Source organism: Ailuropoda melanoleuca, chromosome 5, assembly GCF_002007445.2.
Source record: "Ailuropoda melanoleuca isolate Jingjing chromosome 5, ASM200744v2, whole genome shotgun sequence".
NCBI classification, from domain to species: Eukaryota; Metazoa; Chordata; class Mammalia; order Carnivora; family Ursidae; genus Ailuropoda; species Ailuropoda melanoleuca.
In genome coordinates, this window is record NC_048222.1 from 19,512,629 (window position 1) to 19,536,275 (window position 23,647).

Below are 23,647 nucleotides of genomic sequence, written 5' to 3' on the forward strand. Positions count from 1 at the left end.
CAGTCACCTGACACCAGTCCCCCAGCAGGAACAAGAGGGCCAGATGCTGGGCCAGGGGACACTGGGAGGATAGGAGTGGGGAGTGGGGCAGGGGCTGGTGTCAGGGCTGTGGAGCCCACCGTGCGATTCTGCACATCCTGGGACAGAAAAAGATGGGGCTGCCACAATGGCTTTGAGAGCAGACGGCAGCCTGCTCGTTTACAGAGGATGTTGGAGGTGTTTCTGAATGCAAACGTACGTGCCCACGGATCGACATGGCTTTTTAAGTTTTCAGGGGACCGCAAGCTCCACACTGTCTGTTTTGCTCCCTGGAGTAGCCTCGGTGCTGAGCATAGGGCCCAGGACCAGAGTGTTCAGCAGGTACTCATTGAGCATTAATGAATGCGTTAATGAGCCATGCATGCTGAGGCCAGGGACCACCATGCTCGGGGGACGGTGATCTAATGAGGCTTGGCCAGGTGGGATTGGGGTGTTGCTCTCTGTAAGGATTTATTGGCTCTTCAGCCCTTGTGGCCAGAGAGCCTAGAGCTCAGGAGAAGGAGGAGGACAAGGGGCACATTCTGCCAGCTAATGCCAGCCAGGCACTCAACCTTCTCAATCTCTTAGAACTACTTATGCTTCGCCAGCACCTGGCACTTTGTCTGGAAGAAATCACACTGTAACCACGCGACTGAACTAAGAGCCTTTGAACAAACCATGAGGAACGACTGTGGGCCAGCTTTCTTTATTCTGGGTACCTGGGGACGTGCTCCGGAGGAGCTGAGAAGCAGGTGAGTCTGGCCACGCGGAGGACGATGGGCCCACAGGATGGCATCGTGACTGCCAGGAGGTGCCTTAGAAGCATGCACACGCGTGGAGTCTGAGGACGTCTGGTCCTGGGGCTACATCTGCCCCTGCCCCTCAGGTGAGCCTCTCCGTGGCCGTGGACTGGCTTTTCGAACAGGTTCAGCGTTAGCCGCTGGCGGCTCCCGGCAGACACAGAATGCTCCAGGTTCTGCTGCTCAGGAGTGAGTGACAGTGGCGTTGGCGCAGGCCACGGTGGAACGGTTCTCATTGTACAGTTCCAGCAGAACCTGGTATTCCCCCTGGAAGGACACAGGCAGAGCATGAGGTGTGCGACCCACAGAGCAGCCCGTTGTTGCACTGGTAGTGGTCAAGCGCCTCCCAGGTGCCAGCACTGTTTAAGATACTGGGGATCAAGTAGAACCAGGCCAACCAGGTGCTTACGGGCTCCCTGGGACAGACAGACGATGTACCCGACGCTTCACTATGGCTCCAGGCACGTGCTGGTGCCGGAGACAGAAGCAGGCAGGGAAGGGGAGAGACAGCAGTGCTGGGCCGGGCAGGGCAGGGTAGGGCTGGGTTAGTGCTGGTCGGCAGTTTTAAGCAGGTCCTGCTGCAAGGGTGACCTTTGGGCAAAGACCTGAAGCAGATGGGGTCACCCCCACTGCGCCGAGGGCTGGCACCCTGTGTGTGAGGAACAGGAAGGACGCCCACGGGGCTGCAGGGAGAGAGAACCAGAGGAGGAGGGAGAGGACATGAGTCAGGGGTGGCCTCCCAGGCCATGGTGAGGATGCTGGCTTCCACCCTGACAGGGACACAGGTCATGAGAGCGTTTTCCCCAGGGGAGTAGTCTGATCACATGTACAGGGTAATAGGACCCTCCTGGCTGCCCACAGAGCCTGTAGGGGCAGAGAGTGGAAGCACTTAAGACAAGGTGGGAGACTTCCCTGGCTGGGGCAGATGGCAGAGATGAGGAGAAGAATCCAGATTGGATTCTGGACAGATTTTGAAGGAAGAGCCAATAATGATTTACCAAGGAAACTCTGTGGGTGGCAGAGAAAGAGAGGGGTTGAGGGTGACGCCAAAGATCCTGACCTGAGCAACTGGAAGGAGGAAGTGTCATTTGCTGAGACAGAGGAGACCTCTTGGGGATCAAAATTCAACTGCACGAAACCAGAATGTTCTCTGAGAAAAGGTATTGCCACTTTTAGGGTTCCTTTCTGGCAATGAGCCTCCGCAGAGGACTGTCTTCATCTGTGGTTAGTGGTTGGGCTGAATGTGAAATTGCAGAAAAGCCCATGTGTCTGCTCAGCGCCAAAGCCCCGGCCCAGCCCCCAGAGGCCACGTGGAATGACGTGTCCTCAGGCTCACCAGTCTGGAGAGAGATGTTCTGGGCCGTGGGAGGTGCCGCTAAGCAGGGCAAAGGGCCCAAGAGGGAAAGATCTCAAGAGATTCCTGGCACACCTTTGAAGTGCCTGTCACCCAAAGAAGAAAAGGGGTTTAATCTGTATAAGCCAGAGGGAAGGAATAAATCAGACCACGGGATGGAGATTGCATGAGAGGCAGTTTTTGTTAGGGAAGAATAACTTTCTAGCAGTTAGCAGAGTTCCAGGAGCAAGCAGGTTCCCCAACACTGAACACCGCGTTCGGCAGAGCCAGGCTGTACTCTGGACGGCGGCTGAGGTGAGAGGGTTGCGCCAAGTGTCCCCTAGGGCGTCGTTCAGCTTGAGGATCTGTGACAGCGTAGACTCCCGTGAGGCCGGCTGCCCAAATACGAGCTGCTGTGATTTCAGAAGCAATGTAGGAATTTAACTGAAGCAGTGTGAAAGTTAGAGAATTCATATGAGTAAAGAGAGGTTCAAATGTGCTTCTGCTCATGTCCCCCTCATCACCACCTTCTTTATGTTTAGTGTCCGTGTGCATTCAGGCACACACCCCACAAAATAATTGAAAAGCAGATGAATTTTTCATTATTGCCTTAGAAGCCTAAGAAAAAAAGCATAGTATTTGCAGGAAGGTTTCTAGATCGTGAATTCCATACTCACATTCCGTACATGCCTACATACGTATAAGATATGCATGCTCTGGTTTAGGAAGCAAGAGAATTTGGACAATTAAGCTCATCTGCAGGCAGGTGGAGGGACACGCTAGGAGGACAGGAGGGGCAGAGTAGGGACAAGAAACAGAGAGCGGCAGGCTCTCTGCTGTTGAGGAGAACACTGAATTTGTGGGTCAGGAATTTATAGTCGTATCCTTGGCACTTAGAAGAGGCTTTACCTACAAATGTTGTCCACACATTTTGGAAGCCCAAAGGATCTCTAAATTCTAATTCAGAAAACAGCAGTCATAGAGATGCTGGGCTCCAGGCAGGACTTCAGTAGGGGCCAAGGGACTGGCTGTGTTAAAGAGAAAGTAACACCAAGACACTGAAGATTGACTGCCGAATGGAAAAGTTTCCAGCCAGCAGGGATGAAATTAGCACAGAGCCCATCTCTGGGGGATTTGGTGGGAGGAGGGGATCTGGGGCAGGTCTTTTAAACCAGAAGGCCTCACACTGTCTCTGCCCCATATTAGGAAGCAAAGTCTCTGAGCCTTGCTGGCTGGCTGTCAGCCAAGGAAGCCGGGCTGGCTGCAGCTGGTCCTCAGCCAGCGTGGGAGCTCATGTTGAGATTAAGGCCGGCAGCTGCCTCTGCTGCATACGTGACAGGTTGCATGTGTCCCACTTGGGTTATGTCCCCTGTCAATTTCAGCAGGCTGGGCGCAGTCAGGGCTGGCCAGGTTTCTGTTTCCTAGGCCCAAACCTCAGAAGGGGGAAGAGGACGGATGGATGCTTAAGCAACCATGCCCACGGTGGGGACACTTGAGCCTGGCTTTGCCCTCTTGTTGGGCAACATTGCTGAGCACCAACACTGGTCGAAGAGTGCAGGTCCTGAACTCACCCAAGCATCCTAAGGGAATGCAATAAAACTTTTTTTTTACATCTCTGCAAGATTTTCTTTCAAAGGGATTCTGTGTCTTTAAGAAGTTATTTTCCCTTCTATTTCATAGCTCTTCCTAAAGAGCACTGTTTTTGTTTTTTTTTTAAAAGCCAATGTTGCAAGATGAAAATCAATTGTTTGCAAATTTTAAGTCAATCTCCAGTGGGAGGGGGAATGGAAGGATTCAGAAGGAAAATAAGGTAGGAAAAAGAATTCAAATAGCAAAGATTTCAAGAAAAAACAACTTGGGAGAATTTTGGTCCCACATCCTAGAAGTGAAGGGAGTTTGCAAGACTCTAATATTTTACTGAAAGGTCTGCAGAGAAGACTCTGGAGAATCCCTGAGGGGGAAGGTGAAGCTGGGAATTTCCATCTGCAAGAGCAACACTAGAGAATGTTCTAGAGACATGAGAGCTTACACCTTAGGAACCCAGAGGGTGGGACAGAAAGAAAACAGACATAAAAAATGCAATGAAGTTTAAAAAATTCTTAATGCAGAAGGAGACCCCTTCCCAGAATCATGCATGGGTTTTTTTGAAAACCGAGAGGATGAGGTTGAAACAAAAAATATAGTTATTACATCTTTGTGATTCCTTTTATGACATAACATTCTCTCAAGAATAGCATATTGAGGGGTGCCTGGGTGACACAGCGGTTAAGCATCTGCCTTTGGCTCAGGGTGTGATCCCGGCGTTATGGGATCGAGCCCCACATCAGGCTCCTCTGCTATGAGCCTGCTTCTTCCTCTCCCACTCCCCCTGCTTGTGTTCCCTCTCTCGCTGGCTGTCTCTATCTCTGTCGAATAAATAAATAAAATATTTTTTTAAAAAAAGAATAGCATATTGAAAATGTATTGCTTATGTCAGAGCTGTTTGAATTCAGCCATTTAATAAGGTCACATTATTTTGCATAAAAAGGGATTAGTGGAAAACTCTACTCTGAGCTGTGAGCCTCCTCAGTGAATGCTCGGGGCGGAGGGGGGGGGGCATTTTATTCACCTGGTGGCAGCCATGAGTAATGCAAGGCCGGAACCTGGGAGCTTATAAGCCCTCATGGTTGTATGTGTGTTTCTTCTTTTCTCCAAACAGCCAGCCTCACTGACAGCCCACCCCCAAAGGCTTTAGCCCATGTGATCCCCGAAGACACAGGCAATCTTGCAGTCCGGGACGTGGGAGCTCTCTGCTCAGAGGATTCCTGAGTGTCCATCAGGACGTAAACTGTTAAATACCAAAATGGCAAAAATCAATGTTTAAGCATTTGTAAGTGCCTACCATGAGGTAACAGCTTTTTTGAAGAAGGGTTTTCTTAGTGTTGGCCAACGGAAAATGTTTAAATTTAATTCCCACCTCCACCTCCGTCTCCTCTAAGAAACTGCTCAACACAATAATTAAGTAACAGAGCAAAACAGAAAACCAAGACCTTACCTCAGGAATTTCAATTCCAGGATTATTGATGGGGCCAGCAAAATAAATCTGCTCTGAAACATACACAAAACAGGCATAATGTTACTCGATCATATTAAACAAAAATGATTTGCTCGTATTTTCTGTACTCGCTGTGCACTGGGGATCTAGTGATGAAAAAGAAGGTCTCTGTCCACACAGTTGCTCATATTCTAGGGAGAACACTGACAGCATGTAAATAACTACACAAGGCACTAGCTGGATTGTAGAAAGTACCAGAAGAAGACATGCTGGCTGTGTGAGAGGCAGATGGTGTTATGGTTAAGAGGCCAGGCTGGAGTCAGGGTGCGTGGGGGTAAGTCCTGAGACTGCCTTTGATAAGTTTTATCTTGGATAGTCATGACCTCTTTGGGCTCAGTTTCCCTTTTTATAATGGGTTTAATAATGACAATAACAGAGTCCACCCTCCCGAGCTCTGAGGAATCAAAGAGTTAATCAATGTAAAGTGCTAATAACAATGTCTGGAAAGCACTCAGAAAATAATTGGCTAAAATAGCAAACTAGGAAACGCCATGTTTGATTGGATGGCTGGCCAAGGAAGGCATCTCTAAAGAGATGATATTTGAGGTAAGCCCTGGGGAGGGGAATGAGGCAACTGTTCAGTAGCTCTCATAAAAGAATGGAGAGGGTAGATGGTTGGGTAGTTTTACTGGGCAAGAATGATAAGGAGAGAAAGTCCAGCCTTTTGGGAGTAGATTGGGGAAAGCTTATGATAACAGATCACGGAATGTAAGGAGGGTAAGGAAGTAAATGAAGGTAGGGTGGGTTGAGAGTAGAAACAGTGGTAGAGTCAGTTGAATGGGGTTTCCATCGTTGCTGTCAGGGTCCTAGAATGCAAGGAGGTCTAGAAGGACATGGTAAAGCCAGAGGGCAGAAGGCTTGACACTGAGATTTCAGAAGTGGTGCATTTACTGGTGATGACAACACACAGGGTTGATGAGGGAGTCAGTGGTTGAGGTGGAATGTTGGAAAACGTTAGGGGAGGTCAAACTGCTGGGACATTATGGTGGTGGGTGGGCCAGTCATGTCAATATTGAATATTGAAACCTTGCCCAGCTCCTCATATGGTGACTGCCGTCTCTGTGACTCCCAGCCCCGTGCCCTTCACACATGATAAGCACAGTGTTTAAGAGCACAGACTCTGGGTCAGATTGTCTGTGCTGGGCTTGACTTTGGGCTCTTTTGATTATTAGATGGGCAAGTCACCTGATCTTTCTGCGCCTCCATTTCCTCGTCAGAAAATGAGGCGGGGGTTATAATAATGTTCACCTCACAAAGTGGTCATGAGCACCACATGAGTTAATGAAAGTAAAACTCTTTCCACAGCACCTGGTCCATGATGAGCAGTAAATGAGCGTTTGCCATTAATACATTCACTCACCAGTCTGCATTAGGGGGCATCTGCCTGATACACGCCAAGCGCTATGCCAGGTGCTAGACAGAACGGTAGACAAGAATATTATGCGAACCATTTGAAGCATTGGTTGCCCAGAATTGTAATCATTTGTTTATAGGCTGCTTCCTTCAGTAGTCTGTGCCTTCTTCTTTGCACAGCTCCCAGGACGCTGCAAGGTCTAACACACAGCAGGGCGCAATATCGGGTTGTTACAGAGGTGGTTGAATGAACAGATCCAGAGCCAGAATGTGGGTTTGTCAACCAACTTCATTCTTGCTCCCGCTATTGTGATCCTCTCCCTGCTGGAAATCTCTGGGCCTGGGCCATGCTGACACAAGAGACTGGAGTAGGGAGAGAGCCATCAGAAGTCAATCTGGTGATGAGGGTGGGAGGGATGGTGGAGGACGATGGAGTTGAATAAATACTTATTGGTTTATTGTTGGCATTAAATATTGAGCTCCTTTAATGGCACAGTGACTTCCTGCCTCACATAGCTCCTGGTGCCTAACCACTGCTCAATAAATATTTGGAGACCGTCCAAACTCTCTCCATGTAAAGGGGCTTTGGGCCAGGGGCATGGCTGGTGCACGAGCAGCTGCACACATGGAATGATGTCAGCGGCATGAGGGGCATTTAGAAAAAGGCATCTCCAGGCAATCTGAACCTGAACTTCTACCAGGAGACCCATTCTTAGCATAGCCTTTGGCTTCTATTGGCTCATGTCCCAAACATGTCTATCCTTCCTTCCTATGGTCAATTTCTTGTACTTTGCGAGGATAATGTGCAAACATGGTAGGTGCCAGATGGACAACATTCCTGTTTCATTGCACTAAATGAACTGATCCATTTATTTATTTTTTTTTGAAGATTTTTATTCATTTATTTATTGATTTGACAGAGAGAGAGAGAGAGGGCACCCAAGCAGGGGGAGAGGCAGGCAGAGGCAGGGGGAGAGGCAGGCAGATGCAGAGGGAGAGGCAGCCTCCCTCTGAGAAAGGAGCCCGATGCGGGACTCATCCCAGGACCCTGGGATCACGACCTAAGCAGAAGGCAGACACTTAACTGAGCCACCCAGACACCATTGATCCATTTAATTTTGAAAGGAAATACATATTTGGTTGTGGATATAAGCAAAAGTTTAATTGGAAGCTACTTCTCCCTGTGATGTGGTTTTAGAAATAGACACGTTGAAGTGCAACTGGGAAAGATAAAATGACTAGCTGTGCAGAAAGTTAACTGTGTGAGAAGTGAGTGGTGTATGTGGGCGGTGTATTTAACAAGTGCCGAGAGTTCAGAGGGGGCTGCCTGGGATTCATTTGTAGTACAACCGGAGGGCATACCGTTCACGTTATAATATGTGAGTAGTGCCCCCTAGAGTTGTGCAATGCAGTGGCCCAGCTACCAGCACACCATTCCTTTTTTAGGAAATTCTCTTCCCCAGTGGATATTCTCTGACCCAAGCCAGAACAATCTGAGCAGGAAGAAAAAGAAGAGACCCAGGGCCAATCTATTCTGGCAAGAGATGGTTTGTTTTATTTCAACTCACCAGTATCTAGGGCTGTTCGCTTTCTGCCTGGTGTTGCAGCCTTTGTACTGTGTCTGTGACTTATAGCCTTTCAGAAAATCCCTTTGCTTTTGTTGGCAGAAATGGATTTCTGCTGCTCACAACGCAAGGACTGTGAGTGCTATGGGCATGAACCAGTCAAGATCACTCACGCTGGCCATCAAAGTAAGGGACGCAGGAGCAGAGTCCAAGAATGGGGAGTGAGTGTGCCTGTGCATGTCTGGTCTGGGCGGGTTCCCTTGGACACAGTTTACCCCTGCTTTATGCTTCTACGGATTGTTCTAAGGTGGCATAGTGCAAACGGCTTGACCTTGGAAGCGGACAGAACTGACTTTAGGACCTAGCTCTCCTATTTGCTGGCTGAGTGTCCATTCTGCAAATCAATTTCTGCACTTGCAAGAGGGAAATGGGAATGTCTCTCCTGCAGGGCATGGGGGGACCAGAGAACTGTACGTAAACTTGCTGAGAAGACTTGGGTCCCCAGTAAAGCCAGAGCCGGTAGTTATTAGCTGCATTACTATCCACCGGATGGGAAGAAGGGTAACGTCATGAAGACTCACTTGGATGCCAAGGAACACATCAAGCCTAGGTTTTGGAACATTTTGGCAGAGGCAACAGCTAGTAAGTTCTGTTGGTGCCGTTCGTTTTAAAAAACAGATGAGGACAGCTCTTTGAAGAATCACATTAGAATGATATCTAACATTCTATTATGCTCATCTTATGCTCCAAGATTTGCAAATTGTGTGTCTCAAATAAAGAGGTTCTGTACTGGGCCGAGAGGTTTTCATTAAATCTATCTCTCACACTTTACAGTTTCAGTTGGAGCTTTTTGGGGGCCCGTGAAGTTCCCGAGAATGGCTGCAAGTCACTCATGAAACTTTTTTTTTTTTTAACCTAATGAAACAACACCTAAAATTAAATTCTCGCCCCTTCCGTTCTTAGATCCTCCCCGATTCTGAGATTCCTTTAATTAACATTCTCACACTCCAGGACTATAAAAAGAGCCCCAGTATATCTGTACCCACTCCTTCCTTTCCTCCATTTGAAATCTTTATCAGTTTTTGGTGTGCTGTGGATTAAAGAAATCCACCTCCCCGGTTCTGAACACATGAAGTCATTTCTGCAAAGTGGCTTTGTTTTTGACCCAGATCTTTGTGTGGTTGGCACATAGTGTCTTTTTCAGAAAGGAAATTGATTTTTAAATTGTGGAAATAAAAGGTCCCAAAGGGTTTTGGATTCGATGGACGTGAGGCTCTGGGCTGTCTCCTGCTCTGCAGCCCTTTGTCCTCTGCAAGCAGCGTGAATGCCCCCTGGAAGCACGACCCGAACACGTGGGTTCTGTCCAAGGCATTCTCCCCGTTTCCTAGCCCTCCCCAGTGTCTTACTGTGATTGCCTCCAGTCTTCCAAATTTATTACAAAAATGTCATCAATATTTAAGCACCAGGAGGGTGCTCGACACTGTAAAAATACTTAAGAGTTACAATTTATCATAAATAGGCCAATTAGCACATTCAGAACAAAGATTTTAAAAATCATCATTTATTTATTTACTCCAGCTTTGAGTCTTTTTCCTACCTGCCAGGCCCAGTTCAGGGCTATCTTTGGGGGAGCTGTGCTGAACTAGGAGGACACAGGCTTCAGCCTGCTCTCCAGGGAGTGGGGGCACCTCAGGAGCTGGGGAGGCCCCCTTACAAGGGCTCCTGTGGGCAGTGGTCCCACAGCAAAGACGGAGTCGGGAGAGTGTTCCAAGTAGACCAGGAGCCTGTCTCTAGAGCGAGAGTGAGCGAGCGCATGACTTCATTTTAGTGAGCTCTAAATATAATCTTCACTCCTCTCCCTGCCTCTGGGCATTTCCTTTAAGACACCCAAGTCTGGCAGATGGCTAAGGCCCGGGCATGGCTCCTCATCTTCTCCCTGATTTTAGCTCTGCTTTTTTCAGTCTCTGACCCTGCAGGGTGTAGAAAATGCTTCCTGGGCCCACAGGGCAATGAGCTAGGTGCTGGTTAGGGCTCTCGTTTAAATTCATAATGAGCTTGCCTGCATGGGGACTCAAAAGAGTGTCCCCTTGCCTCCAGGGGGAGTGTAGCTGTAGACAGACTCCCTGTGGGCCTGAAAGCCTTGAGGTTTCTTCTGGGTTTCCATGGATGGGTTCCAGGCAGTCTGGGCAGGTAGCTCCAGGCTCGGCCCCGGGCCCAGTTTTTATTTTTTTATTATTTATTTATTTATTTATTTGGTGTGTCTGACTTTGTCAGCTTCTCTGTCTCCTGGGCCATTTCGCCTTTTATTCTCCAGAGCCCGTGCCTTCTTTATGTCTCTCCCGAGGGCTGGCCACCAGAGGACTTCAGTGTGGTAAGCGTGCCCGTACCACCTCGGAAGTGACCTGAGCGTCTGCGTGCAGTTGCCCAGACTGCCGGCCGAGGGGTGGGTGGGGGCACAAATCTAGTTCCTGCCCCGTGGGCCCAGGCTCTGCAGCCTGGGGCTGGGCTGGGTCCCACCCACAGATCCTTCTGCTGTCCTGGCCTCTTCCCTTAGCCGGTTTTGAAATCAGGGCAGCCTTGGTAGTATCAGCCATGCATTGAACGTTTGTCCCAGGTCAAGAGCCTGCCACCTCTCCGTACTTTCCCGCTGTACAGTGGCCCGAGTAGGACACCTGGGAGTCTGGGGGTGTTATCCTCTGCAAACCCTCAACCCAGGAGGACTGGAATCTGGGGATAAATTCCACAACCTCCCGACCTTCAGAGGGATAATTCTGACATGCACACTGCAGTTCCCCAGGATCCCAGTGGGGCAGAGCCCTGGTTCCCATTCCAGTAATCAGTTGCCCATTTATCCCTTCCTGGCTTTTTCTCCTGCCCCGAAACCCCCGAGTTCCTCGCTCATGCCTGCTTTCTGGCACTGCTTCCTAATAACTCCCCACCCCCAAGTCCTTGTCTCTGGCTTTGCGGGGGAGCCCCAAACTACCAACGCTTCCTGGCAGAAGGTGAACCTTTTCCCAATTTGTACCAAGGCCCCATATGAGTCAGTGACCGTCTTCGAAAGCTGGCTGCAGATATATTTGGGCCTGACTGTGATGATGGAGTCACCCAGCCTAGAAGCTAAATCCGAGCACCCTCGAAGCTACTCTCTGACTTCTGTGAGAAGAACGAATGTCCCGGATTGTCCTTGAGAAGGCTCAGAACCTCACACTTTGAAGAAGATAAGAGTTGAGAGAGAGGGATGAGGAGGTGAAGACCATGCTGGGTGGGTGGGTGGCTGTGAGGGAGCCAGCAGGCATGGGAAAGGGGGAGCAGAGAAGGAGGAGGAGGGGTGTGCAGCTGGCCTCTCAGATTCTAGGTTCTTCGTTCAGGCGCATGGACTCTTACTGTCCCTGAGCATTGGGCCACTGTGGGCCAATGTGGTGCAACCTGTAATAAATGAGGTATATTCTCTAAACTGATTCGAAGCTTTGGGATTCCTGCGCATATCAGATGATCCTTTTATTGAGAGAATTTTTCCTGTTGCGTCTGGGAGCTCAGTCATTAAAATATGTTCAATTTTATTTCCAAACCTATCTTGAGATGTCCAGCATGTTTTTGGCCCCTTTGGTCAGTTCTGGGCATCCTAGCTGTGGTCCTTTTCAGAATTACAACTGTACTTTGGAGCTCATAAGTATCTGATTAGAGTTTGGATTATTACATCTTAGCTTTGTCTGTACTATTTCGATATCTTTCACGGCTCATTCAAACGGGCTAATGAGATCTTTGTTTTGGCCATTTTACTACTAGAGAAACTTAATGTTATTTACAACTTGAAAGCATTCACTGTGTCCTTGCAATGGATCATTTATAAAACTATGAAATGAGAATCTTCTAAGTGCTTCCTTGCTCATGGGCCCACTCCTTCACCTCTCTGGTGCTTCAGAGATGCACTTGTTCCCCCTATTCTTTTTTCCCCTAGTTGCATCCTGGCTGCCCCTTAATAATAAACTTTTATACAGGACTCATTGCTATCTCACCCTCTCTCTCTGCTGGAATGATTCCAACACGTGAGTCGTGGAATTAACTTCCAGCCAAATAGATTTCTTGTAAGTAGGAAGGATCCATGGCAGGTGGGAGCTTTAGGGGGTCTCAGACAGGGTGAAAATAATGGCCCTACAAGCAAACCTTTTCTGAGCAATGATGTAATCCCTTAACAGAAACACTTGCATCTCTGCTCAGGTACACGAGCAACTGTATCGTCTGTGAAGTTCTCCAAACGGTTTGACTTCTGCGAAGGCATTTTCATTGAAAACATATAGAGTTTGGGTTTTCCTTGGATTATGCACAATTACCTTGGATTATGCACAATTGGCCTTTTTACGTGGTACGCAGAGGGCAGATGAGATGGATTGATTTCCAGTTGGGAGTTGAGCAGGCTACTAATGCCCATCCTTCAAGATGTCTGTGTCCTTATCCCCAGAGCCTATGAGTATGTTACCTTCTGTGACAAAAGGGACTTTGTGGATATAATAATGCTAAAGTTTGAGATGGGGAGATTAATCTGGATTATCTGGGTGAGTTCAGTGAGATTACAAACTGGTTTCAAACCAACGAATGCTCCTAGAAACTGAAAAAGTCAAGGGAATGGATTCTCCCCTGAAGCCTCTGGAGGGAACACAGTCCTACTGACACTTTGATTTTAGACTTCTGACATCCAAAACTACAAGAGAATAAACTTGTTACAAGTTACTAAATTTGTGGTCATTTGTTACAACAGCAGTAGGAAACTAACACAGTCGTCTTGGATTAAGAGAGGAGGCTCCGGGTGATCGACCTGAGAAGGGGCCAAGAATGATGGCTTGTTTGAATTTGGGTCCCCAACAAAGGGCCCTTCAGAACCATGACACCAGCATAACCCAAGGTTTCAGGAAAAGAGAAGGTACTTGAGGTTATAGCTTGGGCTGGAGAGTGAAATTTCAAATATACATTCGCATACTTGCATTCAGGATAGACTGTTAAAAAAATTAGAGCAATATAGAAACTACTAGGTCAGTGCTGTCTAATGATGCTCTGCAAAGATGGAAATGTTCCATATCTGCATCATCAAATATGGTAGCCTCTAGCTAAATGTGGCCAGTGTGACTGATGACCTGAATTTTTAATTTAATTTAAATGTAAATGATTTAAATAGCCACATGTGACTAGTGGCTATCATACTGGATAGTTTTAGGTCAGCACTGTCTACTAGAAATATAACGTGAGCCACATACATAATTTAAAATTTTCTAGTAGCCATATTTTACAAAAAGGTAAAAACATGTGAAATTAATTAAAGAATATAAATATATTTTAACCCATATCTTAAAATACTATAATTTCAATATGTAACCAATATAAAAAATTAAGATATTTAGAAATCTTTTTTTCACACTTTTTTTTTTTTTTTGCACAAAATCTTCAAAATGTAGTGTGTATTCTATACTTAAAACATATCTCACTCTGGACTGGCCACATTTCTGGTGCCCAATAGCCACATGTGGTTAGTGGCTACTGTACCAAATGGTGCCAGTTATTTATTTTTAAAAAAGGTTTATTTATTTATTTTAGAGAAAGAGAGAGAGTGAACGCACATTGCGGGAAGGGCAGAGGGAGAGAGAGAATCCCAAGCAGACTCCTCACTGATCACTCAGTCTGATGTGGGGTTCAATCCCACAGCCCTGAGATCATGACCTGAGCCGAAATCAAGATTTGGACGCTTAACTGGCGGAGACACCCAAGTACCCCCCAGGCAGCACCAATTATTAAGTCACTGATGAGGAATTGGTGTCCAGAAGGTGAAATGATTTGTTTCCAAGTTTATTCCTCTTACAAGACCTTTTTGTCTTTGCTGCTCAGTTTCCATTTAAGAGATACATAACTTCTGGCAATGAGAAGGGAAAGAACATGTAAGTTTTTTTCCCTACCAACTTATTTTTGAATTTTAGTGGATAAATAGTTAATGTAACTCTCAAAATATAACTTGTGAATTGGTGGGCTGATTGGATTTCCAGAAATGGAAATGAAGAAGACAGTGCTGGGGAGAAAGAGGAGAAATTGAATTGATCTCCAGAAACCTGGGGCAGACGCAGGAAAGAGCAATGTGATGGGAAATAATAGAATAGACATTGCAAAGGGTGGCCTTTCTCGGATTGGGGGTCTCTGGGGTGCATGCACATCAGAGTTCTCAGGATGTTTGTTAAAATGCAAATACCAGCAACCTGTGGGATTAGAGTTTTGGAGTGGTCCAGGGAGCTGGGAGTTGGCCTTCTTAATTGGCTTCATAAATGATTATTACATGAAAGTGTGGGAGTTGTCGAGCCAGGTTTTTGAAAATCTACAACAGGCTGAAAATTCGTAAAGGAGCTTGTATTGTCTTAGAAAATTAAAAATGCTTTGGTCCTAGGTCATCATCAATCTAAATATGCTGGGTTCAACTAAACTGAAACTGCGACTGATGGCAAAGGATAGTTCCAACATATTATTGGCTCTTACAGATGGGCTTGAATTTGTGGATAGAAAGACATTTCCTAGGGCTGTAGGATTTCTTAATAGGCAATATGCTCCCTCCTCCTCCTCCTCCTTCTTCTTCTTCCTTGGTCATTGCTGGTACCCTTTCCAGGTTGATCGTTGTTCCTACTTCTATTTTTTGCAGTTTAAGAGTGGGAGCTTTCTGCTAGCACATCACGCACCACTGTTTTTGTTGACTCTCTCCATCAGTCTGCAGCAGTGGCGGCGGCCCAGCAAATCCACAGCTGCTTGAAGGATGCAAACAAAGAATAAAACATGAAAAGAAGAAGGGCTGAAGGCTGAGGAGACGATGCTTCAAATGTCCAATGTCAGGAGAAATGCAAATGGCGCTCTCTCCCCGGAGGCACAAAGAGTCCACGGAGACTGTGCTGTGTGGGCCACCAGAGGGTATGCAGCTTGGACTGGAGTCATGTTCCTGCTACCTCCGAGGAAAAAGGTTTTCAACTTCCAAGCCTCGAAAGCTCCCCTGCCCCTGCAGGTCTTGTTAAAATGCAGACTTCCACGCTGAGATAGATGACTTCAGGGGCCCAGAGCCCTTGCTTGAGAAATCCCTAATCAGCTGCATGAATTAGCTTCCATTTGTCATGCACTGAGCGCTAACGTTGTGTCAGACTGTTCGAAGGGCTTTGCATGTATTACCCCATCTTGTCCTTCTAACACTCCCATGAGATCACCCGTATTTTCCTTATTGTACACAGGAAGAAAGTGATGCTTTTTAGAGAGATTGAGTAATTTGCTTGAAGTCACATAAACACAGGTGGCAGTGAGGGTCCAACTCTGTGCAGGGTTAGCTTCAAACCCTGTGCTTGTCCCCAACTAGGCTAGTGGTTCTCAAAGTGTGGTCCCTGGATCAGCATCATCAGCCTTACCCGGGCACTTGTAAGAAATGCAAATTTTAAGCCTCTCTAGAAGTACTGAATTGAAGATTGGGGGTGGGTCCAACAATCTGTGGTTGACAAATCCTCCAGGTGCTGTGATGTATGTGCAAGTTGGAGAACCACGGGACTGGGCCAAGCCTCCTGCTTTCCGGGGCAGCGCTGCAGTGGGAAGAGGCAGGCCCCAGAAAATTCTTGGAGAATAATACAGGGGTTGGTAGTGTGCTCCTACAGCAAAGGAATGACAGTGGGGTTGGTAATGGCAGGAGAAACTGCAGTTCCCAGGTGGCAGAGGACCATCACCCCCCTCATGGGTCTATTGATTCATCCAAGGGAAGTGGGACCAAGACACACGAATTCCCATCTAAGCCCCTTTGTTATCTGGGGAAAGAGGAAGAGAAGCTGGGATCTGGAGAGATGGAGAAGGAAGTTACAGGGACAGCAGAGCAGAAAGCCTGAAGCAAAGGAATTGCAGAAGCAGGTGGCCTAAAATGGCCCAGAAATCCAAGGTAAGCAAACAAGTGGGACAGAGGTGACAAACCAGAGAACGCATATTTTAAAGTTGAGGCCTCAGATCAAGCCGCTTGTTCCCCTTCTCTTAGAGCAGTAATCAATGACCGTATTCCTGGGGCTTGCATTCGTTAGTGTGTGTGCAGTGAATGCGAAACAGTTGAAAAGTGAGACTCACGGTGGGGGTGCCTGGCTGTGGGCGTGCTTTATAGAGATTGTCAGGACCGTTGGTGTAGATTAATGGTGGAAACTCTTGCCTGGAAGGTGTTTTTGCCCTGTCTTCTACAACAGCAGTGCAAGGCATAGGCATTTCACAGAAAGCATCTGTGGGAATTTTTCCAAATCTAGGCAATTTCCAAATTTCCTCCATTTCACAGACCCGTGAAAGGGAGCATATAGAAACAGAGAGAGCTAGGGCAATAGAAATCTAGCTGATGAGATCGGACTTGCTGATCTAGATAGAACTGTTCAGACCGAATTCTGAATTGTTATAGACAGTGAGGTTGAGACATTTCTGCAATTAATATTGATGCTCAGAGGATGGCCAGGTGCAGTCGTTCAGCATAAACCAGGACAGCTGACAGACACCCGAGCTAACAAAAGGGAGGGAGGACAGGTAGCCAACATGAGCCTCCCCTATGCTTCTGCCTTTGTCTTATTTGTATATAAAATCAATGAATATTATAGCAGAATCCCTTAGCTGCTGTCAGAGATAATATCTACCTTGTGGGAAATGTCATGTCAGACTTTATATACAGTTCTCAGGGGATCTACTGTGCCGTATATTGAAATTCATCTAATTACAAAGCATTCCCCACTTTGGACAAACACTTAAAGTAGGAATGCTCAGATTTACATAAAAGATAAACCAAGGAGCAATTATTTCCTTGACTAAAGGGTTCTCCAGCTTGTAAAAGGTGTCACTGTAATATTTATTTTAATTACAAGCTTTCCAGATGCAGTTAAAATTAAGTCTGCGGCCAATTTGTTTCTGTAGCTCACATATTGCATGAAGTGTATCAATATCCATTGTATGTATCTCCTAACAGAGTTTGCTCTTCCTGGAAGGTGGTTAGTCTACCCCGAGTGAGACAGGTGCACCCTGCACTAGCAGTCTTCGCAGAGACTGTTGATTTCTGCACCTCTCTGGGATTCTGACATGCATATGACATCAAGTCCTCCCATGGCTTCAGCCATGTCATTCATGGCTGCCAAGGTCTCAGAGAGAAGCCCTTGACCTGTGGGTCTCCTACTTTAAAATCATATATACCTAGCATACACACACACACACACACACACACACACACACACACACACACAGGAGATGTACTTATTTAACTCTTTCAAGCCTTTATTTTAATGTCAGTTGGCTTTGGCAAGAGGTTGGATGCAGCTAATATTCACATGTTAATTCACAAAGCAATAAACAAATCATTTTTGAAAGCCAATTATTATTTAGTGCTGTGAAACCAATGCTCTTTGCCTGGGTTGAACTCCTAGAAGTTTGGCCAGAATCAAGTCTGACAGTTGATATGTCTTTGCCAGTAGGAGTGAAACTCCTGTGTTGATTCTATTTACTTTAGGGTCTTAATCTAGGTTTTTGCCCAAATCGCCAGGTTTGTTACAGTTGAGAATCTTCTTTCTACATAGCCCTACATGCTATATTCTGGACAGCCAAAACATGAGCCGCTCTGTAATTTGATTACCCTCACCCCAGTTTCTATTTGGGTGGAATATGTCCAGTTGGGGCCTCTTCTAACTTCCCAGATTGATACTCCAGTTTCATGTTCAACAGTAAGTCCCACAATCAGTTTTATGCTCTATTTTTTATCTCATCTTCATCTTCCTGAGACAGGATATTCTAGGAAAGTCACTGAACAAAGTGAACCCCAATTTGTCGAGAATGGATATCAAAATATCTTGGCCATGTGATAAATCAGAAGGCAATGAAAGGGACTTTGGTGAACTCAACTCATTTCCTAGTTAGAGCTGTGGGGTCTCGTTCGTGGTGGAGGTTAGTGCCAACAAATCCAAATTTTGGAAGAAGTTTCTACGTCAGACGATTGTGGGGTAGTCTTGTTGGGGCCCTGGAGACAAAATACACCTCTGTGGTTAAATGTCACATTTCCAGGAAGGAAGTGGACATTTCCACTTCCACTCATTCTGGAAGGAAGTCAAGTGGGGAGCATAAAACGAGAACTTCAGAGGCTGATCTTAGACCAAGATAAGACAACAAAATAGAATAGAAGGACACAAGAAGAGACTTCTTCATCTACTCCTCAGGAAATCCTGGGATCCTGTGTAGGTGGAAGAGTGTTAGTCGGGCTGCCCCAAGCTTCGGGTGAGCTGGTTCGAGTCAGGGTCCTCACTAGGCTTGTTTCTGTGGGAGACCCTAGCCTGGGTGTGCACAGCAGCTGTGGGTCCCTCAAGCTGTTCCACCCACTGCCTCGAGGTCCCTCAGGTAGGGACCGAGGCAGACAGACATGTCATTGCCATGTTTATTGTTTTTTAATGTGTCAGGCATGTGACACGTCTTTTCTTTTTTAAGTATTCACTATTACCTGAAAAAGAATGATGGTTGTTCCCGTTTTATAGATGAAACAACTGAGAACCAGAGAGATCAAATGATCCTGCAGAAAGAAGGGCCTTCTGTCCCCAGCCTATAAATAGCAGCTACGGGAGGGGAGGAGACTGTCAGTCCTGCTCTCTGGTGCTTTCAAACAAGGCTCTTTTCCCCCTGCCATCAGCCTCTCCCATCAGTCTTTATGTTAAGTCCCCTTTCTTTGTCCCAAATCTGATTTGTTGGCACTGGCAAAACATAGTTTAAAGCAAAGTTGTTAACATTTTCCAAAGTAACCTAATCTGAATTTATGCTGAACCTTAGGTGAGTGACCACTGTAGTGAAAGACAGAGAATACCCTACGCTCAGTAATTCTGGCTAAGAGCCCTGAATTCTCATTTTCCTTATAGCAGTGATTCTCAAGCCTTAACATGCAACAGAACCATCTAGAGCAGGGTTGACAAGCTATGGTCTGTGGGCCAAATACCCCTAAGGCTTCTTTTTCAGTGGACATGAGCTAAGAATGGTTTTTACATTTTTAAATGGATAAAAAAAATCAAAAGCAGAATAATATTTAACAACACAGGAAAATTACATGAAATTTACATTTCAGTGTCTGCAAATAAAGTTTTATTGGCACACAGCCATATCCATTCATTTCCATATTGCCTGTAGTTACTTTTGTGCTGCAGAGACCATATGAACATATGGCCTGCAAAGCCTAAAATATTTACTTCCTTACCCTGTGCAGAAAAAGTTGGCTGACCTGTGACCCAAAGGCTTGTTAAAAGACAGAGTGCTAAGCCCCGACCCTAGAGTTTCTAATTTAATGAGTCTGGGTGGCAACCAAAAATGTGCATTTCTGAAAATTCCCTAGATGATGCTGATGTTGTTGGTCTAGGGAACACACTTGGGAACCACCACCTTATATAATGGCTGCTTATGCCCAAAATGATGATTTCATTTCTGTAATTTTGTTGTGCCTTTTAAATCCTGATTTCCACTTCTAGTGGAGGGCTGAAATGAGTCATACTTCTCCAGCAGTATCTTCTTGATGTTCAAAGAGAATATGTAACAGATAGGTTTAGAGCAAGTTCCTGGAGCTCAGCTTCCTGAAGAGAAACTCAGTTCTACCACTTGCTGGCTTCGTGACTTTGGGTAAGTTTCTTAACCCCTTTGGGACTCAGTTTCCTCATTGTTAACATGAGTACAATAATAGTTTCTATCCTTCACAAGGCTGGTGCAATAAATTGGCTAATATACATAACAGTCCTGCAAAGGTCGCTGGCATACAGTAAGTGTTGTGATAATGCTAGTTGTTATCGAGCCATCCCTACCTGGGACTAAGGAAGCACTCCTTCACTTCGGCAGATCATCGGAATCACCTGGTTTGGGCCATACCTCTCAAGATGCTGATTTGACTGGTCTGCGGTGTGGGGTGTTGGGATCTTCAAAAATTGTAAAGGGAAATTATAATGGAGCACTGCCCAATAAAAATACAATGACAGCTGCATGTATAGTTTTACATGTTTTTAGTAGCCATGTTTAAGAAGGTGAAATTAATTTTAATAATATGTCCACAATAATGTTTTATTGTTGGTGAATAATTAATAAATGGTGCAGTAATTATATATTTAATTTAACATAATATGTCTCAATTATTATAATTTCAACATGTAACCAATATAAGAATGATTGAGATCTTTCACACTCTTTGTTTTCATATTGAGTCTTTGAAATCAAGTCTGAACTTTACATTTATAGCCTATCTCAATTTAGACTGGCTACATTTCCATGGCTGGATAGCCACATGTGGCCACCACAAAGAACAGTGTGGGTCTAACTAATGTACAACCAAGATTGAGATCCAGTGGGGTAAGAGCACAGTTGGCCATTGTGGGCCCATCCAAAGCTATGGAGCTTCTAGTGACATTCTCTCCTTAGAGGTAGTCATCAGGTGTGGCCATTAGAACATTCGATTTAATCCCAGTTTAGTCCTAAAAACTGATGTCAGTTTGAAAGCATCAAGATCGAGCCAAGCAAATGAATCTACATGACCCGATGTCACCAGAGGCGAGAAACGCAGTAAGGGAGCATTAACGGAGAACAAAGTAAAACAGTGACCTGTTTTGGTTCCTTCTCAATGAACCCACAACTGGGTAAAGGGAAATGTGAGTATCCCAGAAAAAAATCCGGAATGGATATTGAAAGATCCCTTGACATTCTGTGCCACACGTTGACTCAGAACTTTCTAACTCCAAATATCATCGAATCTTATGTAGGTTACGATTCTTTTTGAAAAGAGGAAGAGGAAGAAGAGAATTCATCCTATCTATTCTTTCCTACGTGCTCACTAACATTGAAAAGAATAACCCTGTAAATTTATTATGAAAGCAAAAGAGATTTCTAAAAAGACGAGAACAAAGATCTGTAGTTCCACCACTTAAAGATAACCACGATTAGCATCTAAGTATATAACATTTCAGAGCTTGATGGTGCATACACTCACCTACATTTTACTAAAAACAGTATCCAATAGTGAGTACTCTTTTATGCAAGCTTCTTTGTCACTTCCCAAAATTTTTGAGTGTATTTTCAAGTAATTTAATAATTTCCTGCAACATCATTTGAAAGCTCAGCACATTGAACCTGTTTGGCTGAGCAATGATCTGCTTAATCAATCCCCTCTAACCGGGCAGATAGGCTATTGCCCTCAAAGTGCTAATCACACCGTAAACGCTAATGCCAAAAGAACATCGCTTGGTCTTTCAATCCAATGAGCTCTCGCCTTAGAGCTAGCTGGGGAAGACGCAGAAGTAAGGGATGCAACATTTTATCCACACAGTCTCACTAAGTCTGACCCATTTTGTGGTTTACCTGACTTGGAGAACAGCCAGCAGGATGCAGGGTGCAGAGGAATGCATAGTAATGCCTTGGAAATGATATCAAACACCCTCGTGTGCCACCTGCAGTAGACACCAAGTTTTCTCACTGCTCTGCTAAGAAGGACCTGCAAACCCCAGAGGGACTCTGTTTCCTGCTTAATATGTCAACAGCAGCTTTTGCTTGGGTTTTTTTTTGTTTGTTTTTTTAATGATTTTTTATTATATTATGTTAGTCACCATACAGTACATCCCCGGCTTCCGATGTAAAGCTCGATGATTCATTAGTTGCGTATAACACCCAGTGCACCATGCAATACGTGCCCTCCTTACTACCCATCTGTGCTTGGGTTTGAATTGGCTTCAGCTCTCCACTTTTTCCCCCTAAGGTCTTAGAATTAATCACTTCTTTCAATAGAATCATTCCTGCAATAGGTTTGTGGGTGGGTTAAAGAAAAACATAATAACCCAAGAAGCCTCTAAATTTAAGATGTTAGTTTTTCTGGCTTATCTAATTTACATAATTATTTGTTCGTGCAGCATTTGTATATCAGTTTTGTGATTGTTTTATACGATACGGAATTTCCTGGCAATTTCCCGAGTGCTGGCTTCTCAGGCTGCCTATGCAGGCTTTAGCCCTGCAGCAATAAAGCTAATAAATGACTATAAGGCTGCCTGGCATTCAGATAAGGCAAGCACCAGCCTTCTGAGCTGCTGAACTGAATTGGACATCTCAGTTTGGGGGAACAATATCTCTTCTGCTTTATTAATTCTATTAAAACTATTCATAGGGAAAAAAACAGGTTTTATTAAACTTGGAGGACCAAGATAATTCACTGTTTGCTAGGATTTGATGAACTTGTATCTTTGTGGTATGTATAAGCATCATTAGATAGTTGCTTTTAAAGTGAGCTGGTATATTGCATTCAATCCATCATATAAAAATTCAATAAAACAAGTATTTATTGCATCTTTATTCTGTGCCAGGCTCTCATTGCCAAGTCTCCAGAGACAGAGGGGAGCAAGAAATATTCCTGCCTTCAATGAGTTCACAGTTTAAGGACGGAGAACACACACACACACACACACACACACACACACACACACACACACACACTATAGGATATGATTCTAGCTGAGATAAGTAGGAATGTGATACTCCAGGAACACCCAGAGGGAGTGATTCATTTGGCTGAGTCTAGCATGCTTCTCCAGCCCCGTCAGATCTGCGTTTGAGAAGACTACCCTGCCAGCAGTAAGGATGCAGGAAAATCAGGTTGGACCCCATTTCCTTTTTTTTTTTTAATGATTTTTTATTATATTATGTTAGTCACCATACAGTACATCCCCAGCTTCCGATGTAAAGCTCGATGATTCATTAGTTGCGTATAACACCCAGTGCACCATACTATACGTGCCTCCTTACTACCCATCACCGGTCCATCCCAGTCCCCCACCCCCCTCCCCTCTAAGGCCCCCAGTTTGTTTCTCATAGTCCATAGTCTCTCATGTTTCATTTCCCCCTTCTGATTACCCCCCCTTTCTTTATCCCTTTCTTCCCCTACCGATCATCCTAGTTCTTATGTTCCATAGATGAGAGAAATCATATGATAATTGTCTTTCTCTGCTTGACTTATTTCACTTAGCATTATCTCCTCCAGTGCCGTCCATGTTGCAGCAAATGTTGAGAATTCGTTCTTTCTGATAGCTGAGTAATATTCCATTGTATATATGGACCACAACTTCTTTATCCAGTCATCTGTTGAAGGGCATCTTGGCTCCTTCCACGATTTAGCTATTGTGGACATTGCTGCTATGAACATTGGGGTGCATATGGCCCTTCTCTTTACTACGTCTGTATCTTTGGGGTAAACACCCAGTAGTGCAATGGCTGGGTCATAGGGTAGTTCAATTTTTAACTTTTTAAGGGACCTCCACACTGTTTTCCAGAGTGGCTGTACCAACTTGCATTCCCACCAACAATGTAGGAGGGATCCCCTTTCTCCACATCCTCTCCAACAATTGTTGTTTCTTGCCTTGTCTATTTTTGCCTCTAACTGGCGTAAGGTGGTATCTCAGTGTGGTTTTGATTTGAATTTCCCTGATGGCTA

The 23,647-nt window shown here is 45.4% G+C and overlaps 1 protein-coding gene across 3 annotated transcripts in view; it reads right to left on the bottom strand.

Moving 5' to 3' along the window:
* Positions 1–697: 697 nt before the first annotated feature.
* Positions 698–23,647, bottom strand: part of LY86 (lymphocyte antigen 86) — a 60,198-nt gene continuing 37,248 nt past the window's right edge. For all 3 annotated transcript variants that reach the window (XM_019795020.2, XM_002915034.4, XM_034660366.1), the window contains 2 exons: positions 5,186–5,238; positions 698–1,085 (listed from right to left, as the gene is read on the bottom strand). In XM_019795020.2, the coding sequence (XP_019650579.1) occupies positions 1,002–1,085; positions 5,186–5,238 (137 nt within the window). In that variant the 3' untranslated portion in view covers positions 698–1,001. The remainder of the gene's footprint in view (positions 1,086–5,185; positions 5,239–23,647) is intronic.